At 43.2% G+C, this 25,620-nt stretch overlaps 1 protein-coding gene across 1 annotated transcript; it reads left to right on the forward strand.

Moving 5' to 3' along the window:
* On the forward strand, nucleotides 1-25,374 carry gc (GC vitamin D binding protein). Its single transcript, XM_056744836.1, is given in 11 exon segments — nucleotides 1-26; nucleotides 4,389-4,443; nucleotides 4,446-4,518; nucleotides 6,433-6,914; nucleotides 11,488-11,596; nucleotides 11,599-11,672; nucleotides 19,551-19,682; nucleotides 22,703-22,790; nucleotides 23,122-23,174; nucleotides 23,810-24,008; nucleotides 25,361-25,374. Coding segments are annotated over 11 exon segments (1,305 nt in total).
* The last annotated feature ends 246 nt before the right edge of the window (nucleotides 25,375-25,620 follow it).

The following is a 25,620-nucleotide window of genomic DNA, read 5'->3' on the forward strand; positions in this document are numbered from 1 at the left end:
ATGGTGGTGTTGCTGGAGGCGAACAGGTTTACCTGGGCCTGTCCGAACAGCATCCAAATGAGCTGGACTGCAGGGTTGGAGTCGCCCCTTTCCGCGAGGTGTATACTGACGAGAAAGCGCATTGGCTGTCTGGTTCAGTTTGCCCGGGATGTGTGTGGCCCGCAGGGAGCGGATCACCTGTTGACTCCACAGGAGGAGGCATCGAGCAAGTCGTGTTAGCCGGCGTGAGCGTACGCCACCCTGACGATTAATGTACGCCACAGCTTTAGTGCTGTCCTTGATCCAGCACGAGAGGCCGCAGCCTCCTCAGTGCAAGTAGCACAGACCACAACTCTTGGCAATTGATATGCTAGCGCAGGTGGGGGTTCGTCCAATGCCCCGCTGCTGAGTGCCCGTTACACAACCATGCAACAATGGGACAGTCCAGTGGAGTGTGCGATTGGCTGCAAGTACACCCGGGGAGAACGGGAAAAACTCTGTGAGTAAGTGGGCACCAGGCCCTGAAAAGGGTCTGGCTTTGTTGACGGGGCAGGAGCCGTCCCGTACCGACTGTGAAGGTCGGGCCCAATGTTGTTCTCACTGGGGTCTTCCCGTCAGTGTCACTTCTCGCGAGAAGGTTGCTGACGGGGTGGAGGTTTCCCCCTCGACCTCCACTTCCGGGGTGCCTCTGTGGGGGCACAGGAACCGGAGCCGATGTCGATGGGGTCCTGGACTGCCGGAAAGCAGACGTCACGCGGGATCTCGGAGGCCTCTAGGCGGCCGAGTCGCGGTGCAGTAAAATGTGGCAAATTGCCACTGTCTGCTTCTTCACCGTCAAAAACTGCTGAGCGCAGTCCTCAACGGTGTTACCAACAACCCACACTGCGAGACGGGTACATCAAGAAAGCAGACTTTCTCGGTGTCACTCTTCTGCGCAAGAATGTTGAAACACACACACACACAACACACACATGTATGTTTTATTATCTCCGTGGGGACAGTACATAGGAGTAATGAGTTGTATACTGTACAAACTGTATGTTTTATCCCCTACCCCAACCCCTAAACCTAAAGATCATAGAAAACTTTTTGCATTTTTAGATATTCAAAAATGATCGTTCTGTATAATTTATGAACTTTTGTGCCAGTGGGGTTTAAATTTTGGTCCCCATAGTGACAAAGGTCTCCATGAGTAGGAGTGTATTCAGCTTAAGGTCCCCACTAACATATAAAAACGAAGTCCACTCACACAAACACACACAAACACACACACACAAACACACCCACACAAACAAACACCACATGTCTCAAGCTTTCGAGTCGTTCACTCTAACGGAAATGAGATGCGCAAGAAAGTATGTCTACCTTCAACAGTATTTTATAGATGATAACATGATAACATGACAAACATTGAATTTAAACATTTGAACAATGTCTTGTTGTGTGGTAACCATGACATAGGCGGAATAATTATCACAGTGTACTTCTGCTTCGCATCGTGGCCCCATTAACTTTCGAATAATTGAACGGCCCGTAGTCAATTATTCCTTACATAATGACACGATGTGTTCTTTTCAGGAATCATAAGGTTCTTGATGTGTTTACATGGGTTTTTCCTTTGAAGAAATGAAAAGCCATGCAGGAGGAGCATTTCTAAAACATTAGGTTGCTTATTTATCATTTTGTATGTCTTATTTTTCATGGTGTTCTATCAAGTTGAAGCATTTAGGAAATTAGTCTTAATTTAAAAAAAGGTTACCGGAACCCCTAGCCCCTGGGAACTCATTTATTCTCACACTGTTATTATAAAACAACGTTTAATTATTCAGTTAGGAAAGGAAATCTGCATCATGTCTCTAACTAAACGTTAAAGAAGATACAGTTTGCATATCTTTTCTTTGAAAAATGTGGAGCAGTCAGTTAATTCAACCATGATGTTAATTCAACCATAATAACTGTTTAGTCATCGTAGTTAATTACGAAAATAGTGATATAATTATAGTGTAATTATATTTGCACTAATACATTTTTTATAAGGATATATTCCTGCCATTCAATTCATCTGATTCAAGCAAAACCCCTATGCATCACCACATTGAAGAAATACTTGTCTCCAAACAATCTAAGCAGCACTGACGAACACAAAATAAAATCAAAGGTCACCAACATACACTGGCTAAAAATATAAAATAAAAATGATATTCGCCAATATCAAAAAGTTATATTAAATATTTTATTGCACCACCTTTGATCTTGATTTTTTACCTCATGTCACATATTTTCTTCTGCACGTAGTTGCTCAAATATTTTATATCGATTACAGACGAGTCAAACCACTCCATAAGCCTTCACCAGCACATCCCAAAGACTGAATATGGTAATGGTCAAAACGTTTCCTCATGCTTTCACATTAAATCTTACCATTCCTTGATTCTGCCTGTGCTATGAGGAAAAATTGATGGCAGAACCTGGGCAGCTGTCATCATTTTATCTCTGCCTAATATTGCTAGTCTAGATCTGACCTATTAAACACCATCAGATTATAACACCTCCAGAGGCTTGTTCACTTTTGACCCTCACATCCCCAATCTGGGTTTATCATATATCACAACTTTCTCCATTGCTTCACAGCCCAAACTTTTTACTACCTTGTAAACTGTTTTTTCTAGTAGCGTCACTAATAGGTGGCTTTATACCCATCTTTTTAATCCCAATTCTGTCATTTCTAGTCATGTTTAGGCAGGTTTTTTTATTTGTGTTTTTACTTAGATAGTCTTCATTATCTCCTCCCAGAGCCACCGAGAGAGTTCTACTGTTCTTTGTTGATATCAAAATAAATGAAGTTATGAAATGAAGCTTTAAAACAATGAATTGCATTGGAGCAATTGACCACACAGGTATAAAGGATTTTGAAGGTTGTTACATTTTGTAATACATTCTTGAGTTTGGAATTACATTTGTTACTTTATTCCAAGTGACTTCAAGAGACTGCATCGTCTTAAGAACACTGACAACAAATGTAGGCTACTATTAGTGTTGCATAGCCCCTGCACAGTTTAATGAGCCACACGTAAAAGGCTCATGTCATGACTTCTTCATTAGATACAATCAGAATAGCAGACAATTAACCAAATAAAACAACACTGGACATATACTATAACTAAACATCAAATCAAAGTATAGAAGATAATGTCAACTATAATATAATCATGATTATAATCTTTCCACAGACTGAAAAGCACAGCACAGCCTCAACCAAAGCACATCAAAGATAACCTTGACTAAAACATTATTACATTTTATTTTGAGAATGTGAAAGGTATGTGACTGATTTCATAGAACATGGAATAGCTAAAAGCTAAATTAAAAATCTACCTCTACCTTTTGGATTATTGGACCATAAAGCCCTGAAATGCTGGTCTGGGATGATAATTGTTTATCAATATTATATGTTGAACCCTTGTCAATGTAAGACTCAGAATCTTTGAAACCATAGTTACTAAGAAATAGATTTTCGAGAGAAAGCAGCACGTAGGAAATTATGGGCCATCTGAGTAAAATTGAATTGGCCGGCTGAAAAGATCATTCCATTTTAAAAACATTATGGGGGACATATCTTGGGTCAGTGTGAGGGATCATGAAGTATTAGCTAAATAAATAAAAAAATCGATAAGTGTATAACACCGGTTAAAATAAATCTTGATTCTTCAACACACAAAATATGTTGGTAATAACATGAATTATGTTGTCGCATCAATTGCATAAACTGTATTTCATTAATAACATGCAGCAATATTTTTCCTTCCTTCAGACTTTGAATTTGAGTTAAATGTGATCAAAGTCCCATAGTTCGGTGAGTCAGCCAAAACGGAGAGATTTACGTGGTGGTCATGTTATTTTTAAATCAATCCTTTTGTGTGATCTTAACTGCTGAAGAAAGACATATCTTCTCTTTCATAGATTGCATGGAGCATAGTGTTCAGTGCATGCTCTTCTCTATAAAATGTCTTTTTACAGGCTCCGTAATATAAAACACACACAATTACAATTCCAGAGGATACTGCTGAATGTATCGAAGAGCCATGATAACATCTTGGTTACGGATGTAACCTCATTTCCCTGATGGAGGTAACAAGACGTTAAATGCATTATATAATATATTTATTATTATAAATAAATAGTAAAAAGTATACATAGCATTTTGGTTGTGATGTTATGAAATGGTCTGTGCATCAATGAGCTACAAACTACAGCTGTTTCTCTTCTAGCATTACTGTTGTGACTTTTCAGTTTTATTTATTTTAAATCTACACAACATCCCTGGTTATTTGTCTTGACAAATCCGTGGTAATACTCTGAACGATGTTTGCATGTCCACTTGTATAATGTTATCTTTGGTTTCATCTCAGGGTCACTGTCCTGTACAGTCAAACGTTCCCAGATGGCACAGTTGAGGAGGTGAACTCTGTGTGGCAGATGAAATGACCAAACTTGTAGAAGATGCCAGTCCTGATGGCTTTGACGACAAAGGAATAAGTGGTTTCAAAATATATGATAAATATCATGTGTAAAGTATATGATTAAAATTCAACAACAGGCCAAGCCCCATTCAGATGAATTATGCAATGTTTTATCCTTCGCTTCAACTCCAAAACAGGCTTTTGTGACATTTACATCTCAATTCTAAGAATTTCGTACACACCTCTACAACTTGCGATTTGGATATCATGTGGTTAATTGACACAAGACAATAGACACAAATTGTTGGTATACTGTCACATTTTTAAACACAGTGGGCTACTTTCATGACGCTCTTGATATTTTTGGAAAAAGACTAATTGTCTTGGAATCAAACATTGACATTACTAGTGCTATGTGCTACTAGTTATGTCCATGTATATGTCCAGAGCTGCAGAATATATAAAGCAAGATATAGTTTTTTTAATAATATCTGAACATAGTCAAATATATCTAAAGACGTAAAACCAAGGCATGACTAGAAAACTAAAACTTTATTGCAGAGGTACAACATTCCTACTCCGACAGACTTGCAATCACATTCTAATTAGTCCAAAAGATGTGGAGGAAGTGTTCACTCTTTAATTACGTCTCTTAATCACACACAGCTCATCTTGTCAAAACTCTTTCAACCATGATTGTCTTCTCATTCACATGATATGTTTTTCAAATCCCCCAAGTTTGGAAAGTTCAACTTATATATTTACATGCTGTGTTGTTATCTTTATAAGTTACAGTTAAACTAAGTTTTATAATTTGTAAAAAGGGTCAGTTTCTGTCATCAAACTTCAATTCATTTTGTAAGTACATGTCAATAATTTAATTTAACCTGCAAAATTAGAATCATGGACAAGGTTTATTTATTACATATTTTCTGTTGAAACAGGATTGATACACATATCAGGTTTAGGTGTGTGTACACATTATTTAGTTAGCCCTTACAATAACATGCAATACTTACCAAAATCAATGCAGTACCCTGTATAGAAAAAAATGAGGCAACATAAATAATGAGACTAACCCTAACCCAAACTTGTCCAGTCCAGTCAACAAAATAATCTTTGTTAGAAACATGTTTAGGCTAATTTTGTTCAGTAAATGCAAAGCAAACATTTGACTCCTTCACTATGTTCAAGTTACTTATTTATCTTTCGGGAGAACAGTAGGAATTTATTCTTGAAAAATGCATTTACCTCAATCCTGAGGTATGCTGTACTGCTTACAATAAACTACTAAATAAAATTTTGTTTTTAAAAGCAATCTCCTACTTTGCAAATACAAAGAAAAAAAAACCTCTTGTTTATTTTGAGATGATCGTTCGTAAACTAGCTTGTCATGGTTCCACTACCATGTCATGTTTTATTCTTGTCTCAAGTGGAGCCATGGCATTGCCTGATGGTTTTGTGTGAGGAGAGATATTTTTGACCCTTGCGGTCTTCCATACTCTCCTCAAGTCGCGTCATTGCCCAACCCTCCTGTTTCATAGTTAGTGTTAATTACCTCCCCTATAAAGACTCCTCATGTTTCTTTGTCTCGTTGGTACGTTGTATGCTGTATGCTACATCTATGCTAAGTCGTTGTTTCCTGTTTCCCCCGTGAGTAGTGAGTGTTAGTTTAGTGTTCGTTCCAAGTGTTTGTTTTCTTAGTTTAGTTGGTTAGTGTCCTTGTCTTTATTTATATATATATTATCCTGTCTTGTTTTCCCCCTCGTGGGTTTTGTTTTACCTGTTTGGTTAGTCTTGTTATTTGTTAAATAAATCTGTTAACCCCTTCACCTCCTTGTTTGTTCCTGCCTCTGCCTGCACCTGGGTTCCCACGCCATGTCTCACATGAGAGTTCATGACAGAATGCACGAGCCAAACCGAACCCAGCAGGCAGTCGAGGTGAACTGCTTGCGGTCCCGCCAGGCACGCCACCTCTGCGGTATCCGCCAAGGTAACGACGACCTGGGGACCTACGTTGATAGGTTCCTCGATGCCGCAGAGGAGGTGGTCTTTGGGGAGGAGGAGTTGGCGGTGTTGTTCAGCCGCGGCCTCAGGGATCCTCTGTCACCAGCGGAGATGAGGATGCTGAGACCGCTGGACTTCAATGTCGTGTGGCGGTATGCCACGAACAGGTCGGAGTCCAGGGTCCCAGTTCAGTCCTGTTTTCCATCTCCGCTGGTCGCTATCCCGGAGGGTCGTACCCTGCAGGTCGGGGTTATGGGCATCGCCGCTCCCTCCGCCTCATCCGCAGCAGCTTCACCGCCACCATCTGGTCTCCGTGGCAAGCGGGGGAGGAGAACTTCTTCGGGGTCTTCCTCTGAGGCCTCCAACCCCGAACCAGCTTTGCCCTTCACGTCCTTCCTTCAGCCGACCACCAGACGGGTGGCTCGGCTGAAGAAGAAGAGACAACGGAGGGCAGACAGGAGTCCTGTGGTGAGTCCTGTGGTCCCGAGTCCTGTGGTCCCGAGTCCTGCGGTCCCGAGTCCTGCGGTCCCGAGTCCTGCGGTCCCGAGTCCGGTGGTGTCAAACCCCAAATATTTTTTGGGGGGGCGCTGTGGGAAGGTGACGGTCCGTCCGGCACCGAGCCCGGCCCAGCAGCCGTCAGAGGTCGCTGCCCAGCCGCCGTCAGAGGTCGCTGCCCAGCCGCCGTCAGAGGTCGCTGCCCAGCCGCCGTCAGAGAGCGCTGCCCAGCCGCCGTCAGAGAGCGCTGCCCAGCCGCCGTCAGAGAGCGCTGCCCAGCCGCCGTCAGAGAGCGCTGCCCAGCCGCCGTCAGAGAGCGCTGCCCAGCCGCCGTCAGAGAGCGCTGCCCAGCCGCCGTCAGAGAGCGCTGCCCAGCCGCCGTCAGAGAGCGCTGCCCAGCCGCCGTCAGAGAGCGCTGCCCAGCCGCCGTCAGAGAGCGCTGCCCAGCCGCCGTCAGAGAGCGCTGCCCAGCCGCCGTCAGAGAGCGCTGCCCAGCCGCCGTCAGAGAGCGCTGCCCAGCCGCCGTCAGAGAGCGCTGCCCAGCCGCCGTCAGAGAGCGCTGCCCAGCCGCCGTCAGAGAGCGCTGCCCAGCCGCCGTCAGAGAGCGCTGCCCAGCCGCCGTCAGAGAGCGCTGCCCAGCCGCCGTCAGAGAGCGCTGCCCAGCCGCCGTCAGAGAGCGCTGCCCAGCCGCCGTCAGAGAGCGCTGCCCAGCCGCCGTCAGAGAGCGCTGCCCAGCCGCCGTCAGAGAGCGCTGCCCAGCCGCCGTCAGAGAGCGCTGCCCAGCCGCCGTCAGAGAGCGCTGCCCAGCCGCCGTCAGAGAGCGCTGCCCAGCCGCCGTCAGAGAGCGCTGCCCAGCCGCCGTCAGAGAGCGCTGCCCAGCCGCCGTCAGAGAGCGCTGCCCAGCCGCCGTCAGAGAGCGCTGCCCAGCCGCCGTCAGAGAGCGCTGCCCAGCCGCCGTCAGAGAGCGCTGCCCAGCCGCCGTCAGAGAGCGCTGCCCAGCCGCCGTCAGAGAGCGCTGCCCAGCCGCCGTCAGAGAGCGCTGCCCAGCCGCCGTCAGAGAGCGCTGCCCAGCCGCCGTCAGAGAGCGCTGCCCAGCCGCCGTCAGAGAGCGCTGCCCAGCCGCCGTCAGAGAGCGCTGCCCAGCCGCCGTCAGAGAGCGCTGCCCAGCCGCCGTCAGAGAGCGCTGCCCAGCCGCCGTCAGAGAGCGCTGCCCAGCCGCCGTCAGAGAGCGCTGCCCAGCCGCCGTCAGAGAGCGCTGCCCAGCCGCCGTCAGAGAGCGCTGCCCAGCCGCCGGCACCAAGCCCGGTCCAGCCGCCGGCACCAAGCCCGGTCCAGCCGCCGGCACCAAGCCCGGTCCAGCCGCCGGCACCAAGCCCGGTCCAGCCGCCGGCACCAAGCCCGGTCCAGCCACCGGCACCAAGCCCGGTCCAGCCACCGGCACCAAGCCCGGTCCAGCCACCGGCACCAAGCCCGGTCCAGCGGAGACCGTCAAGTCCGGCTGCCCAGCCGCCGTCAAGTCCGGCTGCCCAGCCGCCGTCAAGTCCGGCTGCCCAGCCGCCGTCAAGTCCGGCTGCCCAGCCGCCGTCAAGTCCGGCTGCCCAGCCGCCGTTCCAACCCTGGTCCAGCCCGGCATTCCAGCCGTGGTCCAGCCCTACAGTCCTGCAGGGGACTAGGACAGTTCCCCCCAGGACTACCCCTGTCAAGTCCCCTGGGGCTCCGCGCCCTGGCGCGTCCCCAAGGGCTGGAACTTTCCCACCCAGCCCTCCCCCTTCTGGACTTCCTGTGTTTTCTTGTTTGCCCCCGCCCCCCCTCCCATGTCTGTTATTTTTGTTATCTCACCCCAACCCTTTCGTAATCATGTCTTGTATGCCTCTTGTTATGTTTAGCTTGTCTGTCTGGTTTTTGTCCTTGTCTAAGTTAGTCTTGTCTTGTTAGTGACCCCTTGATGAACACCTGGAGGTGTTCATTAAAGGGGGGGCTTATGTCATGGTTCCACTACCATGTCATGTTTTATTCTTGTCTCAAGTGGAGCCATGGCATTGCCTGATGGTTTTGTGTGAGGAGAGATATTTTTGACCCTTGCGGTCTTCCATACTCTCCTCAAGTCGCGTCATTGCCCAACCCTCCTGTTTCATAGTTAGTGTTAATTACCTCCCCTATAAAGACTCCTCATGTTTCTTTGTCTCGTTGCTCGTGCATTGAATGTGTTTCTGCTGAATGTGATTACGTGTTCTGGTACGTTGTATGCTGTATGCTACATCTATGCTAAGTCGTTGTTTCCTGTTTCCCCCGTGAGTAGTGAGTGTTAGTTTAGTGTTCGTTCCAAGTGTTTGTTTTCTTAGTTTAGTTGGTTAGTGTCCTTGTCTTTATTTATATATATATTATCCTGTCTTGTTTTCCCCCTCGTGGGTTTTGTTTTACCTGTTTGGTTAGTCTTGTTATTTGTTAAATAAATCTGTTAACCCCTTCACCTCCTTGTTTGTTCCTGCCTCTGCCTGCACCTGGGTTCCCACGCCATGTCTCACATGAGAGTTCATGACACTAGCTGGTGGCAAAAGTACAAGGATCGCAAACATCTCCTTTCAGTTTCCAAAAGAATTTTTTGCACACTTCAGTGGAAATTAATTACAGTGTGTGGGCGCCCAGTCACTCGGTTCTCCATTCAGTGTGTCAGTGCCTGTTCCTGAATACAGCTTACAATCATGTCATTAAAAAACAATTACTTAAGAACATTCTCCTCTCTACTTTCTCAGTGCTTGTCTTGCCTTTGCAATTCTATTTAAAGACAAGGCTTCCCAGATTCAAACATTGTACGTTTTACTTTAACATGAAACTCCAATTGTCATTTATGTTGTCATAATTTACTCACCCTTGTGTCAATCCACAACAATAGGACCTCTGTTCGTGAGAACACAAATTAAAATACATTTGAGGAGATCGATCCCTTTTGTCTCCTCTATAAACAGCAACGCAATTGAAATTCAAAGCACAGAAAGTGAGTAAGGACTTAGTTAAAATGTGACTCCAGTGGTTCAGTCTTACTTTAATGAACCAACGAGTAGCCAATACTTTTGTGTGCAATAAAAATGAAAACTTTATTAAACAATTTCCTGACTTCTGCGTCAGCCTCTAACACGCAATGCGACGTCAAAAATATCTCAGTTGGTGCTAAAGATAAAAAGAGGTCCTAGGGTTGTGAAATGACTTAAGGGTGAGTAAATTATAACAGAATTAGATTTTTTTGACAAAGAGTCCCTTTAAGGTGTTAGTGGAGCTAGCAATGCCAAGGTCATAGGTTCGATCCCAGGGGATTGCACATAGTCAGAAACGTATAATACAAGGCAATGTAAATCGCTTTGGAGAAAAGCATCTGCCAATTGCATAAATGTATGTACCCTTGTAATAGAACATCTAATTACAATATTTCTGAGTTCACTTTAAGGCATCATGAAGCCTTAGAGCCTTGAATGAGAGTATTGGAATGAAGACTGACGTGGAGTCGCCATGTCTTCTGCTGGACAGATGTGTCTTTGCCTCAGTAGTGCTTTGTCGGCAGTTTATGCACATAGCATCTCGTTCCCATCTTAGGGCACCAGGCATACGCAATCTATAAGCCATAACATCTGTAATTCAATGGGAAAGGTGCTGCTTGGTGAGCACTTTAGCTTAGACCAAATCCTGGGAGGACTCATGAGATGTGCTCTAGGACTGAAAGATTAACCCCTGCACTTGACACAGAAGACCTCTCAGTACGAGAAGCTCCCAGGGAACGTGGTGCAGGAGAGACACCAGATCCGACAAACAGACTTAGGTTGGCCAGGACTGATCGGTGGACTCCCACTAATGGACTCAGTCTAAGTTTTGTTGGCCCATCAGTACCATGACATCCAGTCCCAACTGAGCTGAAGGAGTGAAACCTAAAGGCCAAGGTAAACTCCCATATCCATCTCTGTCACGTGCACACACGTCCGCACAGCTTCCAAAGCATACTTAATATGCGCGGAAAGACAACACGGACCATGAGAATTGTTTTTGTAAGTCAAATAGCAGGCTGAACATTCATTATACTTAAAGGAACAATGTGGAGATTTTAGCTGCATCTAGCGGTGAGGTTGCAAATTGTACTGATCCCTTTGGAAACACTCTCTCAAGAAGGCGGTTTCACTTCTTTGTAGAAGGAGATTTCCATGTGAGGGGACCTGTAGTGTATGTAGATAGAAATTGTTTGTTCTAAGGTAATAAAAATGCTTTAATAGTAAGGTCTTTATACACCTCTGAAGACATGGTTATGTGTGTTATATTGCATTTCCTGTCAGTAGATCCTCCTGAATATTACACATATCACTTATAAAAGCTTTCAAAAGACAACATCCTTTCGTGTTAGTGTGTCCAGTGTGTGTTTCATTGATGTTTTATATCTTAATTTCAAAAGAATATTAACTCAAATTCACAATCCCCATAAAGCTGGAGACCTTGAATAGCATACAATGATTAAATAAAACTCTCTTCAAGGCGACAGAGATCAATTCGGAATTTGTGTGGAAAGGAATCTCCATTCCCTAAACTTCCAGGCATTGAGCAGTGCTGCACACCACAAGGACAGGAGAGAATCCTTTGTCTGGCCTCACTATGGTATTCAGTTGATGAGTTACCATCCCTGAGCCTACAAATGACAAAATATGCGCTGAGTACACCAAATAGGGAAGGTGTTATGCGCCCAGGTGAGACCATGTAAACCATTAGTCATTGTCCTGGTTTGGGTAATGGTTTGGACTGATTACTGGAAAAACAGGAATTCTTTGAAAGGTAGTCTGCCAGTCAGTCATAAATGACCCCTCAAACAAGCAGAAATAATTGCAGTCTTAAGCCCATTGCACATTGAGTCCGAAATTTGCGTCCAAAATTTTTTGTCCGTCATATAAGTTTTTGACCGTTTTTTCGTTTTTAGCATCCGTCAAGCATTTTGTGTGGCATTTTGTAAAAATTCAGAGACGCCTTACAAACGACAGCCAAATACAAATAAACGCATATGAAAATTTCAGACTGTATGTGCAACTTAACATTTTAGCTTTCTTCAAACAATGCAGACATTTTTTTTCTGCATTATCCATATACTTGATTAGCCACTTTTATTTTGATTGATTTATTTTTTATCTGCCGAGCATTTCACTTTGCATATCCAGTGTAGACGCACAATATGTTCTTGTATTTCACAGTGTTAAAAAGCATGCATGAATTTTAATTCTCTTTAGCATTTTCTTGTGAATACAGTCATTAGCATCAAGGACACCAATTACACTCCGAAAAATCACAGGCTATTTACTTTTTCTGAATAGCCATGATTTTATACAACTCTTCCCCGGGTATATCATACCTTTGAAAAGAAAAAGGTTGAAGCAACGTGAGGTGATTTTTTTTATAATGAATTAATTGTGATTACTACAACTTACCATCCATGGACCATTCTGAGACTCAAATAACAGCAAATACATACAAAATTATACTATATGGACAAAAGTTATGAAAAGGTTTAACTACCTTAGTCGTTTTATGAGCAAACATCTTTATGCCTCTGCAAATAAAAATATTTTATATAAACGGTATTGGCAGGGCCCTTTCAATTCCAACATGACATTGCAGCTGTGCCCAAAACAAGATTAAAAAAGAAATGATTGATTCAGTCTAGTTTGAAAGCACTTAATGGATCTGCATAAAGCCAAGACCTGAACCCAGCTGAACGCCTTTGGTATGACCTGTAGGCTTTGAGCCATCAATAACTGGGGACAAAGGGGACAGTCATTTCAGAACAGAAAAGGCCTTTCCAAAACTGTTGGAACAAAGATGGGAACAAAATTATTTAATATTTTTTATGGCGTAGCATAATGATGGATTTACTGTATTGTACTGTATAGTACTATATTTACTTACATCGATAAACATGTTTGTAAGAAGGGGCATCCCAATACTTTTGTGTATCTACATACAGTATTTTTACTCAAAGTGTATACAAATCACATTAGATGCTTCACAACAACATGGTCAAATATTTATTAGGGTTAAGAAATCTTTAGCGTGTAAGTATGAAATTTCAATATTGATTTCTGAACATTCTTTGCCATTAAATGTAATTAAGGGCATGCAGTCTTGCAACAGATGGAATGGCGCTTGTTGGAATGACAGATCTTGTTTCACCATCAAAGAGTCAATCTGGGTTAATAGACACAAATACCTAGATCTAAGAACCTAGATCAAAAGCAAGATCAAAGATCTAAGAAGCCTAAAACTTTGGTTACATCTCCAAGATGCTTGCTACAACCAACCTGAAAACCACAACACTGTGAAAATGTAGATGCATCCTTTATGTTTTATGCCTTGAAGTATTATATATAGCCGTAGAAAAAAATTAAGAGACCATTCCAAATTTTCATTTCAAATCAGCATTTCTAGATCTGTTGTGGCCATTCCAGTAGTGTTTCTTGAAGTTAAACCTTAGGAGTGACATAAAGTCATCAAACAGCAATATGAAAGACTGACAGCATGACAACATGTTGAAATGTTGAACTTCTCCTAAACATTAAATACAAATATTACTGTATTATTGATGAACTTTTTCTTTGCAGAATTTGAGGTCTGAAAAAATACAGAGCATTTTGATTATTTGTATCTGTTTCTCCAGTTTTCGTTTACTGCCAATGCAAATACAAATATTTTTATTGTTTGGTAGAAATTTTGTTACCAGTTCAAAGAATGAAACAAAATGATAATTTTACAAAAACCCCTATAAATAGTAAAATCTGATAAATAGTCTCTGAAATGCCCTTTTTCTGCGGCTGTATATTGTTTTTTTTGCCTGTTGTTATGCATTGGTATTTTAGGATACAAAATAATCTCTTCCAATGTCAATGCAAAAACAGTTAGATAGGAAATGTGCTGGTGTCTGCGCCAATAGCCTGGTGGTTAGTCAGAGTCGGCGCCAGACCACGACTGACAGGAGGGCAAGTGGCTCCCAGTGGGGGGCACATAATCAGCATCATTAATACAAAAATATTTAACAAAAATATTTATATAAACACAAAAACAAAACCCACGATGGGGACAAAACTGTAAATAATATGACTAAGCAAAACCAAACACTTCCCACGAGGGGGAACAAACTTAGCAAACAATTAACGACACTTCTACTACATGAACTGAACGACATAACTGATCGACTTGAATTCACGACAACACCCCGACAATGAACAGAGAAACAAAAGGGATTTAAATAAGGAACATGTCATGAAACTCGAGGTGGTGGAACCCAATTGCAAGGCAGAGTGATAGGCAGGACGAGACAAGATGGTTCGGGATTAAACAGATTTAATAATCAATGACAAGACTATAAAACACAAAACAAAACCCACGCGGGGGAAAACAGGAGCAGGAATATATATTACAAAACAAACAAGGACACGGACTAACTAAACTATAAAACCAAAACACTTGAACAACAATGACTAAACTCACTTAGACTGGGGAACACGAAACAGGAACAAGGAACATCCAAATAGGCAACAAGGTAAGGTATAAACAGCTACAGCAAGGGTAAGACATACAACAACGTCAAACCTCAAACAATGAACGCGCACAGGACAATGAAACATGAGGATTCTTATAGGGAAGATAACAAGAGGGAACAGGTGCAAGGGATTACAATCAAGGAAGGCTAATCAACACAAACTAGGGAACAGGAGGGTAGGAACGATGACGAGACAAGAGAGAGATGAAATCGTCTCTCTCCCACATGAAACAGAGGATTCTGTATGATTCCACCTCTAAACCAAGAAATACCTGACAAGGAGAGGTGGAACCATGACAGAACCCCCGCCTTAAGGAGCAGCAACCTGATGCTCCTCAAAGGCACGAACAAGACAAGGCAGACTGAGACAAAGACAAGATCAAACAAAACATGGAAAACAAGACTAGGGGCAGACAGGCAAGGACAATGAGTGGATTAGGGTGGGACAATAAAAATAACAGACAAGGGAGGGGGGGTGGGGGCAAACAAGAACACATCGGGGGAAGTCCAGAAGGGGCAGGGCTGGGAGGGGAAGTCCTAGCCCTGGGGAACGCGCCAGAGCGCGGAGCCCCAGGGGGCTTGACAGGGCTGGGCGCCGGCTGATGGGCCGGCTGGACAGGGCTTGACTTCGGCGGCGGCTGGGCGGCCGGACTTGACGGCGGCGGCTGGGCGGCCGGACTTGACGGCGGCGGCTGGGCGGCCGGACTTGACGGTCTCTTCTGGACCGGGCTTGGTGCCGGTGGCTGGACCGGGCTTGACTCTGGCGGCTGGGCAGCGACCTCTGGCGGCTGGGCAGCGACCTCTGGCGGCTGGGCAGCGACCTCTGGCGGCTGGGCAGCGACCTCTGGCGGCTGCTGGGCCGGGCTCGGTGCCGGACGGACCGTCACCTTCCCACAGCGCCCCCCCAAAAAATATTTGGGACTCGGGACCACCGGACTCGGGACCACCGGACTCGGGACCACCGGACTCGGGACCACCGGACTCGGGACCACCGGACTCGGGACCACCGGACTCAGAGCTGCCCTCCGTTGTCTCTTCTTCCTCAGCCGAGCCACCCGCCTGGTGGTTGGCTGAAGGAAGGAGGTGAAGGGCTCGACTGGTTCAGGGTTGGAGGCCTCCGAGGAAGACCCCGAAGAAGATCTCCTCCCCCGCTTGCCACGGAGACCAGTGGGTGGTGGTGAAGAGACTGCAGAGGATGGGGAGAGGCCCATGACCCCGATTTCTAGGGAATGACCCTCGGGGATGGCGGCCAGCGGAGAAGGAGAGCAGGACTCGACTGAGACCCTGGGCTTCGGCCGATTCATGGCGTACCTGATCAGTTCGGTGAAGCCCAGCGGTCTCAGCATCTGCATCTCCTCCCGCGTCAGAGGATGGTTGAGGCCGCCATTGAATAGGACCATCTGTTCCTGCTCATCATGGACCATCTCCCCTGCAGTCTCAAAGAAGCGATCCGCGAAGCCAAGCACGTCGCCGTATCCCTGACGAACAGTACACAGGCGACGTGCCTGACTTGCGCGTCTCGCCTCCATGCCTGCTGGGTTCAATCTTGGCGCGTTCATTCTGTCATGAAACTCGAGGTGGTGGAACCCAATTGCAAGGCAGAGTGATAGGCAGGACGAGACAAGATGGTTCGGGATTAAACAGATTTAATAATCAATGACAAGACTATAAAACACAAAACAAAACCCACGCGGGGGAAAACAGGAGCAGGAATATATATTACAAAACAAACAAGGACACGGACTAACTAAACTATAAAACCAAAACACTTGAACAACAATGACTAAACTCACTTAGACTGGGGAACACGAAACAGGAACAAGGAACATCCAAATAGGCAACAAGGTAAGGTATAAACAGCTACAGCAAGGGTAAGACACACAACAACGTCAAACCTCAAACAATGAACGCGCACAGGACAATGAAACATGAGGATTCTTATAGGGAAGATAACAAGAGGGAACAGGTGCAAGGGATTACAATCAAGGAAGGCTAATCAACACAAACTAGGGAACAGGAGGGTAGGAACGATGACGAGACAAGAGAGAGATGAAATCGTCTCTCTCCCACATGAAACAGAGGATTCTGTATGATTCCACCTCTAAACCAAGAAATACCTGACAAGGAGAGGTGGAACCATGACAGAACCCCCGCCTTAAGGAGCAGCAACCTGATGCTCCTCAAAGGCACGAACAAGACAAGGCAGACTGAGACAAAGACAAGATCAAACAAAACATGGAAAACAAGACTAGGGGCAGACAGGCAAGGACAATGAGTGGATTAGGGTGGGACAATAAAAATAACAGACAAGGGAGGGGGGGTGGGGGCAAACAAGAACACATCGGGGGAAGTCCAGAAGGGGCAGGGCTGGGAGGGGAAGTCCTCGGTGCCGGACGGACCGTCACCTTCCCACAGCGCCCCCCCAAAAAATATTTGGGACTCGGGACCACCGGACTCGGGACCACCGGACTCGGGACCACCGGACTCGGGACCACCGGACTCGGGACCACCGGACTCGGGACCACCGGACTCGGGACCACCGGACTCGGGACCACCGGACTCAGAGCTGCCCTCCGTTGTCTCTTCTTCCTCAGCCGAGCCACCCGCCTGGTGGTTGGCTGAAGGAAGGAGGTGAAGGGCTCGACTGGTTCAGGGTTGGAGGCCTCCGAGGAAGACCCCGAAGAAGATCTCCTCCCCCGCTTGCCACGGAGACCAGTGGGTGGTGGTGAAGAGACTGCAGAGGATGGGGAGAGGCCCATGACCCCGATTTCTAGGGAATGACCCTCGGGGATGGCGGCCAGCGGAGAAGGAGAGCAGGACTCGACTGAGACCCTGGGCTTCGGCCGATTCATGGCGTACCTGATCAGTTCGGTGAAGCCCAGCGGTCTCAGCATCTGCATCTCCTCCCGCGTCAGAGGATGGTTGAGGCCGCCATTGAATAGGACCATCTGTTCCTGCTCATCATGGACCATCTCCCCTGCAGTCTCAAAGAAGCGATCCGCGAAGCCAAGCACGTCGCCGTATCCCTGACGAACAGTACACAGGCGACGTGCCTGACTTGCGCGTCTCGCCTCCATGCCTGCTGGGTTCAATCTTGGCGCGTTCATTCTGTCATGAAACTCGAGGTGGTGGAACCCAATTGCAAGGCAGAGTGATAGGCAGGACGAGACAAGATGGTTCGGGATTAAACAGATTTAATAATCAATGACAAGACTATAAAACACAAAACAAAACCCACGCGGGGGAAAACAGGAGCAGGAATATATATTACAAAACAAACAAGGACACGGACTAACTAAACTATAAAACCAAAACACTTGAACAACAATGACTAAACTCACTTAGACTGGGGAACACGAAACAGGAACAAGGAACATCCAAATAGGCAACAAGGTAAGGTATAAACAGCTACAGCAAGGGTAAGACACACAACAACGTCAAACCTCAAACAATGAACGCGCACAGGACAATGAAACATGAGGATTCTTATAGGGAAGATAACAAGAGGGAACAGGTGCAAGGGATTACAATCAAGGAAGGCTAATCAACACAAACTAGGGAACAGGAGGGTAGGAACGATGACGAGACAAGAGAGAGATGAAATCGTCTCTCTCCCACATGAAACAGAGGATTCTGTATGATTCCACCTCTAAACCAAGAAATACCTGACAAGGAGAGGTGGAACCATGACAGAACAATTAATAAGGGATAATTACAAAAGGAAGGTGACGGCAGGTGATCGAGATTAAACATTAAGGGCGTGATTAGGGGAGACAGGAGGGCGGGGCTGAGTCACATGACAGGAGGACACATGGCGCAAAGTGACAACAAAAGCCACGTGTCTCCACACATAACACATCAAAACCCGAAAGACACACTTTGGTACTGTCACAACTGTGTTCAGGGAGTTAGAAAACTCCTGACAGGAAGGACAGAGTCCAAACAGCATGGCCCGCAAGTGCCCCCCCTTGGCGCCGACATATAGCGTTAGTAAGCTCACGGCGACCCGAATTCGATTCCCGTCTTGTGCAGTCCTTTGCCGATTCTGCTCCCCTGTCTCTTTTCTATCACCTCTCCACTATCCTATCACATAAAGCCAAGAACACAATAAATATAACTTTTAAAAAAATAAATGTCCTGCCAAGAATAAAGACATTTGCTAATTGAGAGCTTCATTCCGTGGAACAAACAGTCCTGAATGAATCTCTTTCTAATCTCAATCCTACAAATTCTCATGTGATGCTTTCGGTGAGCTTTGTTCAGCTCCTTTGATAGCCTGCTTTCATGATTCCTATTACCACAGCTTCACTAAATGGATGGCACCATATTTGATTGTGTTTAATTCGGCGTAACGCTTGAGAATAATACATTATTTGTTGAACATGCATTTTGCAAATCTTATTATTTTTATTACCCAGGAAAGACGATTCTGCCTAATAGACAGATGTACGTGGTAATTGCATGTTGGGCCATTTTGCCTCTGGGAAGTTTCTTGGGTCAAAGTCACTTTGAGTAATAACACAATAATATTGGCTTAAATGGCACTTAGAAGGCAGTAGAGGAGAATAAAATATGCTGCAAATTGTGTTTTGGCTGAGACAGTATCTGTCTTAGGATCCTCTTGTTTGCTGTTTATTTTAGAACATTATTACATTTCTATAAAAATGCTGTCAAATAGTTATATCGTGCAAGTTAAGTGTTGCTTGCACATTGCAAAACTTGCCTGCATTTGTTTTAGCTCATACCCGTCTCTTTCAACAGCTTCTCAATGCTCCTCCTCATATAAATGATCCTTCTCTAAAATAAATATTGGGGGCAAAATAACAGTTTCTTCCTAAGTAAATCTTGTGTTAGCAACACACCCTCATCCCAGCACAAATGAGGATTATTTGCTGGATTGATAGGATTAAAGCTAACATTTTAGGTAGCTTTGATTTTTCATTAGAAGTTCCTAATAGCGGAGCAGAATATTCAGTGCCCTTTATGACTCAGTGTTAAACAGCTTTGATTTACCATCTTTACGCCACAAGTCATTATATTCTCTCCCTCAGGTATTGAATGAATTTGCCCGGAGACAAAGGAACATCCCAGCAGGCTTTGTACTTAATGCTACTCAAAACCATGTGAGAATGGCAGAGAGATGTTGCCGCCCTGCTACCAAGAACTCTTGTTTCCTCACCGAGGTATTGTGATCTGATTATATTCATTAAAAACCACAGGGTGCTATATGACCCATGTAAAAGGGCAGGGGTTATGTTAGTTGGATATGTCTGGTATGTCTACATTACGGTCTGGGCTAAAATTACAATGCTCATCACCTTGTCATTTTCAATCACATATACACACTGTCGAACTGCATATTATTCTAACATAGTTGTTATTGAGGTTAGAACATTCCACCAAGTCACAACCAAATTACTGTGACTAGCACTGAAATGACAACGAATGGTGAAGTCTCAGACGGCACGCCCCTACGCTGCAGTCTGTAAAAGTCAAGTCCACCTGAAGCATAACACACCCAAAGAACTTTCTTGATCTGGGAAACTATGATTAAATTGTTTAAGTTTTCAAGGTTATTAGAAATGTTAAAAATGTATTTAAAAAAAGCAGATGCTAGATACCACTTCCGCATTTGTCCACGACACTCCCAGCATTCCGACTGAGATATATCGCCCTCCGAAGGGCCATTTGGGGTGACAACAATCATGGCCGCCATACTGAAGGGTCGTTCCAAACCGAATTGCTCATAACGGCAACTTCAAAGGGCCCTTCAGATTGAAGGATTTCGAGGGGTACAACTGATGGTCACTTCGGGCTCCCATGATTCTTTGCGCAGATTCTTTGCGTGGTGGCGCCGCCTCTTTATGTGCGCAGGATGATGACGCAGAAGGGCACTTTAAGAAGCAGTTGTTTGGTCCCAACCACCCTTTAACCCATCAAAGCTCTCTCTCCAGAGGGTTAACCATTCGAAGGGCTTAGGGCATCGGCATGAACCCTTCGAAATGGAACCCAGGGAGAGTTTTCATGCAGTTTCTACGTCAGTAAAGGCGATAACAAAGGGTAACGCGGAAATAACGCCATTGACAGGTGACTGCACAGCCCCTTGTCACTGTTTAGAATGGCGATTTACCAACGATTTACAAGTAGTTGAATACATTTGAGATATTGTAACCAGTAAGCTGAACAAAATATATAACACTAGTCTAGCCTAGTGGTTTACTGCAAAATTGTTACAAACTGCACGTTTAAGGAAGCTGGGTTACTTAATTTTTTAAGTTCAAACAACAAATCATTTTTGCAGGGAGGGTTTTCAAGGTAAAAAATAATTTTTACCTATAGATATCATCAGCAAAACTCATTACTGTTTCAGTTTTATTTCTGAAATAATCAGTATTTATAACTTCAATATTGACTCAAATTCGGATCATATTTTTCTTCTCATTTTTGTGCACATTGCTGCCGCGTTATTAAACGGATTCCCCTTAAAATAATAATTAGACCTTAAAATATTAGTTATTAAATTAATATAATGCAAAATTGTTATGTTAACTAATATTTTAAGTTGAAATTAAAATCCTTCAAATCCTCTGAGGAATACAAAAGAAGATTTTGAAAAATGTTTCAGTTTGTGTTCATACAACAGAAGTTAAATCGGCCCAGTGTTGTATGATAACCTGCGCTGTTTAAAATATTTGTGTTCCTCAGGAAAAAAAACACATACAGGTTTGAAGTGACATGAGGTTGAATAAATAAGACAATTCATTATGTTTCGGTGTACTCCTGCTTATTTTAGCACCCATAACATTAAAACGGCAATTGATTTGAACCTTGTGTTACACAAGACTGGGGATGATGGTCAAGGGGTTATGTCGAATGCAAATGCTGTGCGGTCCAGAAATAGCTCAGACAAATAAGCAGCGTGGTGTTGTATTTAGCATATTTTTTTGGTGTATTTTAAGACCACGAATTAACAAGCGTAGCTAAAGGCTAGTTCTTTGTTTTGAAATGAGACATTATTTTTGAGTCTGTGTGGTTAAGGATGTTTTTGAGCTTGCATTATTTTTTATCTGTGAACACTGACGCATTGCTGCTGCCTTGATATGATTTAAATGGATATGCCATTTTGTGCACTGTCTGCAAACACAAAACCAGTTTTGCAATTTCATAACCCTAAAACAAGTTGAACCTCTTCCTCCTGCTAGGCACAGACAGAATACATTTATTAGAATGTCTGTGGGCATCAACAAAATGTGTAATTACTTCAGAAAATATAAGACTTGATCTAACAGATTATGTAGAGTTTATCAGTTCATTATATTAATGATTCTGTGAATTGCATTTTAGAACATGTAATTTCCCATATCTCTATAAGAGGCAGCATTGAGTGAAAACAGTATAACAATAGATAGTAAAGTATTTAAAAAACATAAACATCATTCGTAGGGAGGCACTTATTGTCCATGCAATTTGAATAATGAAGCTGTTGAAATAAAAGCTGAATACTGCAAACATAATGCTAATCATTTCTTGCATATGTATTTCCAGCTTTTTCTTAATATCCATTAAAAATATAAAATTGTAGCCTACTCACTACTAGGTATACCAAGAGAGGCTATATGTGCTTGTAATTTAGATGATTGACTATACTACAGCACTTACTTCCTGAAGAGCATAATTGGTCCCTTTGTTTCTATTGTTATTTGTCTTGTCTGAACACAATCATGTATTCCACAGGTATTATTACCATCCATATAGACTGCTATGCCAGACTATAACAAGACTAATAATAATCATTTTGCAGTCTGCTTTTGGGATCGGATTGCTAGAAAGATCCTGCACCGTCTTTTGTGAGCAACAAACAGGATTCTGTGATATTGTTGTCAAAAGAAAAGCTGTGATGCAGACTCATCTGGTGTTTGTGGAACTGAAATCTGTTTGGCTACCTACTCTGCTTTTTAAGGGCAGTAATTCAATATCTTTATTTTGCGTTATGTGTAGGGGTAAACATTTGCCATCGATAGGGAACTGGAACATAAAACGAAATGAAATGAAGGATGTTCAGAATAAAAAGTTTAAGAATTTATTTAATTCGGTTTCATTAAATTTTATTTCTTTGCCAAAAACCCTGATCATGTTCACAATTATGATTTACATCAGTGCTGACTTTACGGTTATATATCTGAACTCAAATTTCTTTTAACAGCGTATCCAGCTGACAGGCTTAAAGGTTTTTCTAAGGTTTCTCTCCAACGTTTGTAACAACCAAGTGAATTTGAAAGCTTACAGATGGGTAAATATGACATTGCTTTCTCACAATCATCAATCCTATACATGTTATCTTTTTTATCTTTTGTGAATCTTATAACAGTTTTCTAAGTCTTGTGATAATCTTGTTTTTTGTGTGTGTCATAAAAAAATGTAAAGCACAATGTAAAGCACCTCTCGTGTTCAAACCTCTAAATGAACTGGACCGCTGCCATAAGTCCATCTGACAGCCCATTTTTGTTCCACTTTACAAATCTTTGTTTGAGGATTCCGTTCAAGTTACAAGTAGTGGTCTAGTCCCTATTTCTGTTGATAGCAACTGTTTGAACAAGGATATAACAAATCCTATTGCTTACTGAATGACGTCATACTATGCAACTATCTCTAGCACCCATTGTATTATTGCTCCTGTATGACATTTCGTATTGCTCCTTGAACTCTCTGTAAGTCACGTTCGATAAAAGTTTCTGCTAAATGACTAAATGTAAATGTATGTAAATGACTATGAGAGTTTTACTCCTGAACACTACAAAGAAAATAAATGCTGTGGCACTAGCACTGTGTGCTTCTGTATGATATTTGATTTAGTTCTTGCAGTCCTTGAGAGAATTCGGTTCAAAGTGAGACCTTTTCCATGCCTCAATGCAGTGTCTTTATTTCAGAAATAACAGCAACAGATGTTAATGCCACTCCATCCCATCCATATCTTTCACATGTGTTCCCATTTGTTTTTGAGCTTTTTTTATTCATGTGGCTTTTTCTAAGGGCTGAATTTTATCATCATCATTTAAAAAAATTCGTTTAAAGAGTACTTGTAAACTACAGCAGTTATATCAAAATGCCAGATAATATAAATCAATCGTACTGTATATTATCCCTCGTTCTTTAAGAGAAACAAACACAGAGAGAAAGGAATCAGGACTTTAGAAAAGAGTCTTAAGATCCACCTGCTAATTGACACAAAGGGTTTGCGATAGCAGGGTTTACCTATTCATCAATGTCAGGAAAATCTGTTCTGTGTTTTTTTCTTTTCTATTCATTATAGCTAACAAGCTTTCAGAAGTTTCTTTGCAATGAATCAAAACTGGATGCCATGACTGAGGAATTCGGAGGGTGCTGCAGGAAACCCGGCCTGGATACGCTTACCTGTCTGGATGCTTTGAAAAGACAACCACGTCTGTCTCCAGATTTAACCTTCTCTCATCCCAGCTCTGCGCAGGAGACCAACCACAGGGAATTGACAGGTGCTCATTTTGCATTCATCAAATATTTTGATGTGGGAGATTCTAAGAAAGCATTTTTCTATGTCTCTTTTTGGAAGAAAGGCATTGCAGTTGTTCTGCTCTGTTATTATTTCCACTGGTGTTAAAGAGGTAATAATGATATGCTAAGTAATAAGACGTTGCATGTGAAAGACGGATTAATGAATGTAGATTAAATGCCGTTTTTAGAAGCCAACTTGATCTTTATACCAAATACAATGGAAAGGTTTCTCTTGATACACTAGCACTTTAAAGGGCAACAGTGTGAATTTTCATTCGTCATTCATTGTGTAGATATATGATTATATCAAATTTCGACTCGCTATGCTTATGAAGTAAAGGCCAAAAACGGGCCTCATTAACATACAGCAGAGAACAGATTTTGGCTTTTTATCACTCGAATTAAGTCCAGATAATGAAGCTATGACATATTTTTCAACACAATGCCTCTTTGATTTTCCACAGCCAAATTAAACCAAAGGTCTGTTTGGTTTGTAAGGTATTTTAAGACCTCTGTGGTGTTTCCATAATGTTCCTGATATTGGTCTTAAATGTCAATTAACATTTTAAATGCCGGTCCCATTCATTTTTCGCGTTCTCAATCTATTTCAATTGTTTTATCAGCTCACAATTACTGTCCTGCAAATAATATCTTGTTTGAGCACTAAGCATTAGAAGAGGTCAATCTCAAACAAAGATCTGAAACCATTGACCTTTTCTCCTGAGATGGTCAGCTTCAATTATAGAAGTGAGTCATGGCTGGTCTCTGATCAGCACCTCTTGCCTTCATTTAGTGAAAATCTAGGCAGTATACACGGCATGCTGTGCTGAATGAGGCTTATGAAGTCACTTGTGTGCATGGGTGGACAAGGAAGAATGAACTCTTGCTGCGGGCCAGACAGCCGTGCCGAGAAGCCTATGTTTAATTTATCTTGGGCTGTAATTAGATGAACCACTCAACATGGATTTCAAATGTTTATCTCAGGACCTTGTGACATGTTCCCAATGATTTCAAGGCTAATACTGGGTCCTATGTCCTCCACCAGAAATTGGTAGAGTACTTAAATTTCATTAATATAAAAACTAATAATATTCACGTGCATGATAAGCCCTCCATACATGATATACATGATAAGCTCCCTTTTCATCCGTCACACTGCAGAACTGCAACATCTAGTGGTGAAGTTTAAAACCTTCGGTTGTTTTTATAAATACTAATACGTTTTCATTACATTTACTTGCTGTAAGCATTATCCCAAATTAACTTTTTATCTCTGAATTTAAAGCAGAGGTTTTTAAACTGTTTTAAAGCTCAGTGTGCTGTGTGCCCCCAGGTGGTGTGACATGACAATGCACTTATTGAATTATCATCAATGTTTATTTGTTCATTTTTGTCTGTAATGCAAAGTGTAAGCTTTATTTTAGAATTTACGAGCTATATTTAGCATTTAGCATCATGCTTTATACACACTGTGGTTCAAAAGTACAAAGGTTCATATTTTTTTTAATATTTTATTAATATTTTTATAATACTCATTGCTTACAAATAGAAAAGAAAATGCTTTTTTCACACAGATTCTTAAGGTGTAAGAAA

The sequence above is a fragment of the Triplophysa dalaica genome, chromosome 4 (assembly GCF_015846415.1).
Source record: "Triplophysa dalaica isolate WHDGS20190420 chromosome 4, ASM1584641v1, whole genome shotgun sequence".
Lineage (NCBI taxonomy): Eukaryota > Metazoa > Chordata > Actinopteri > Cypriniformes > Nemacheilidae > Triplophysa > Triplophysa dalaica.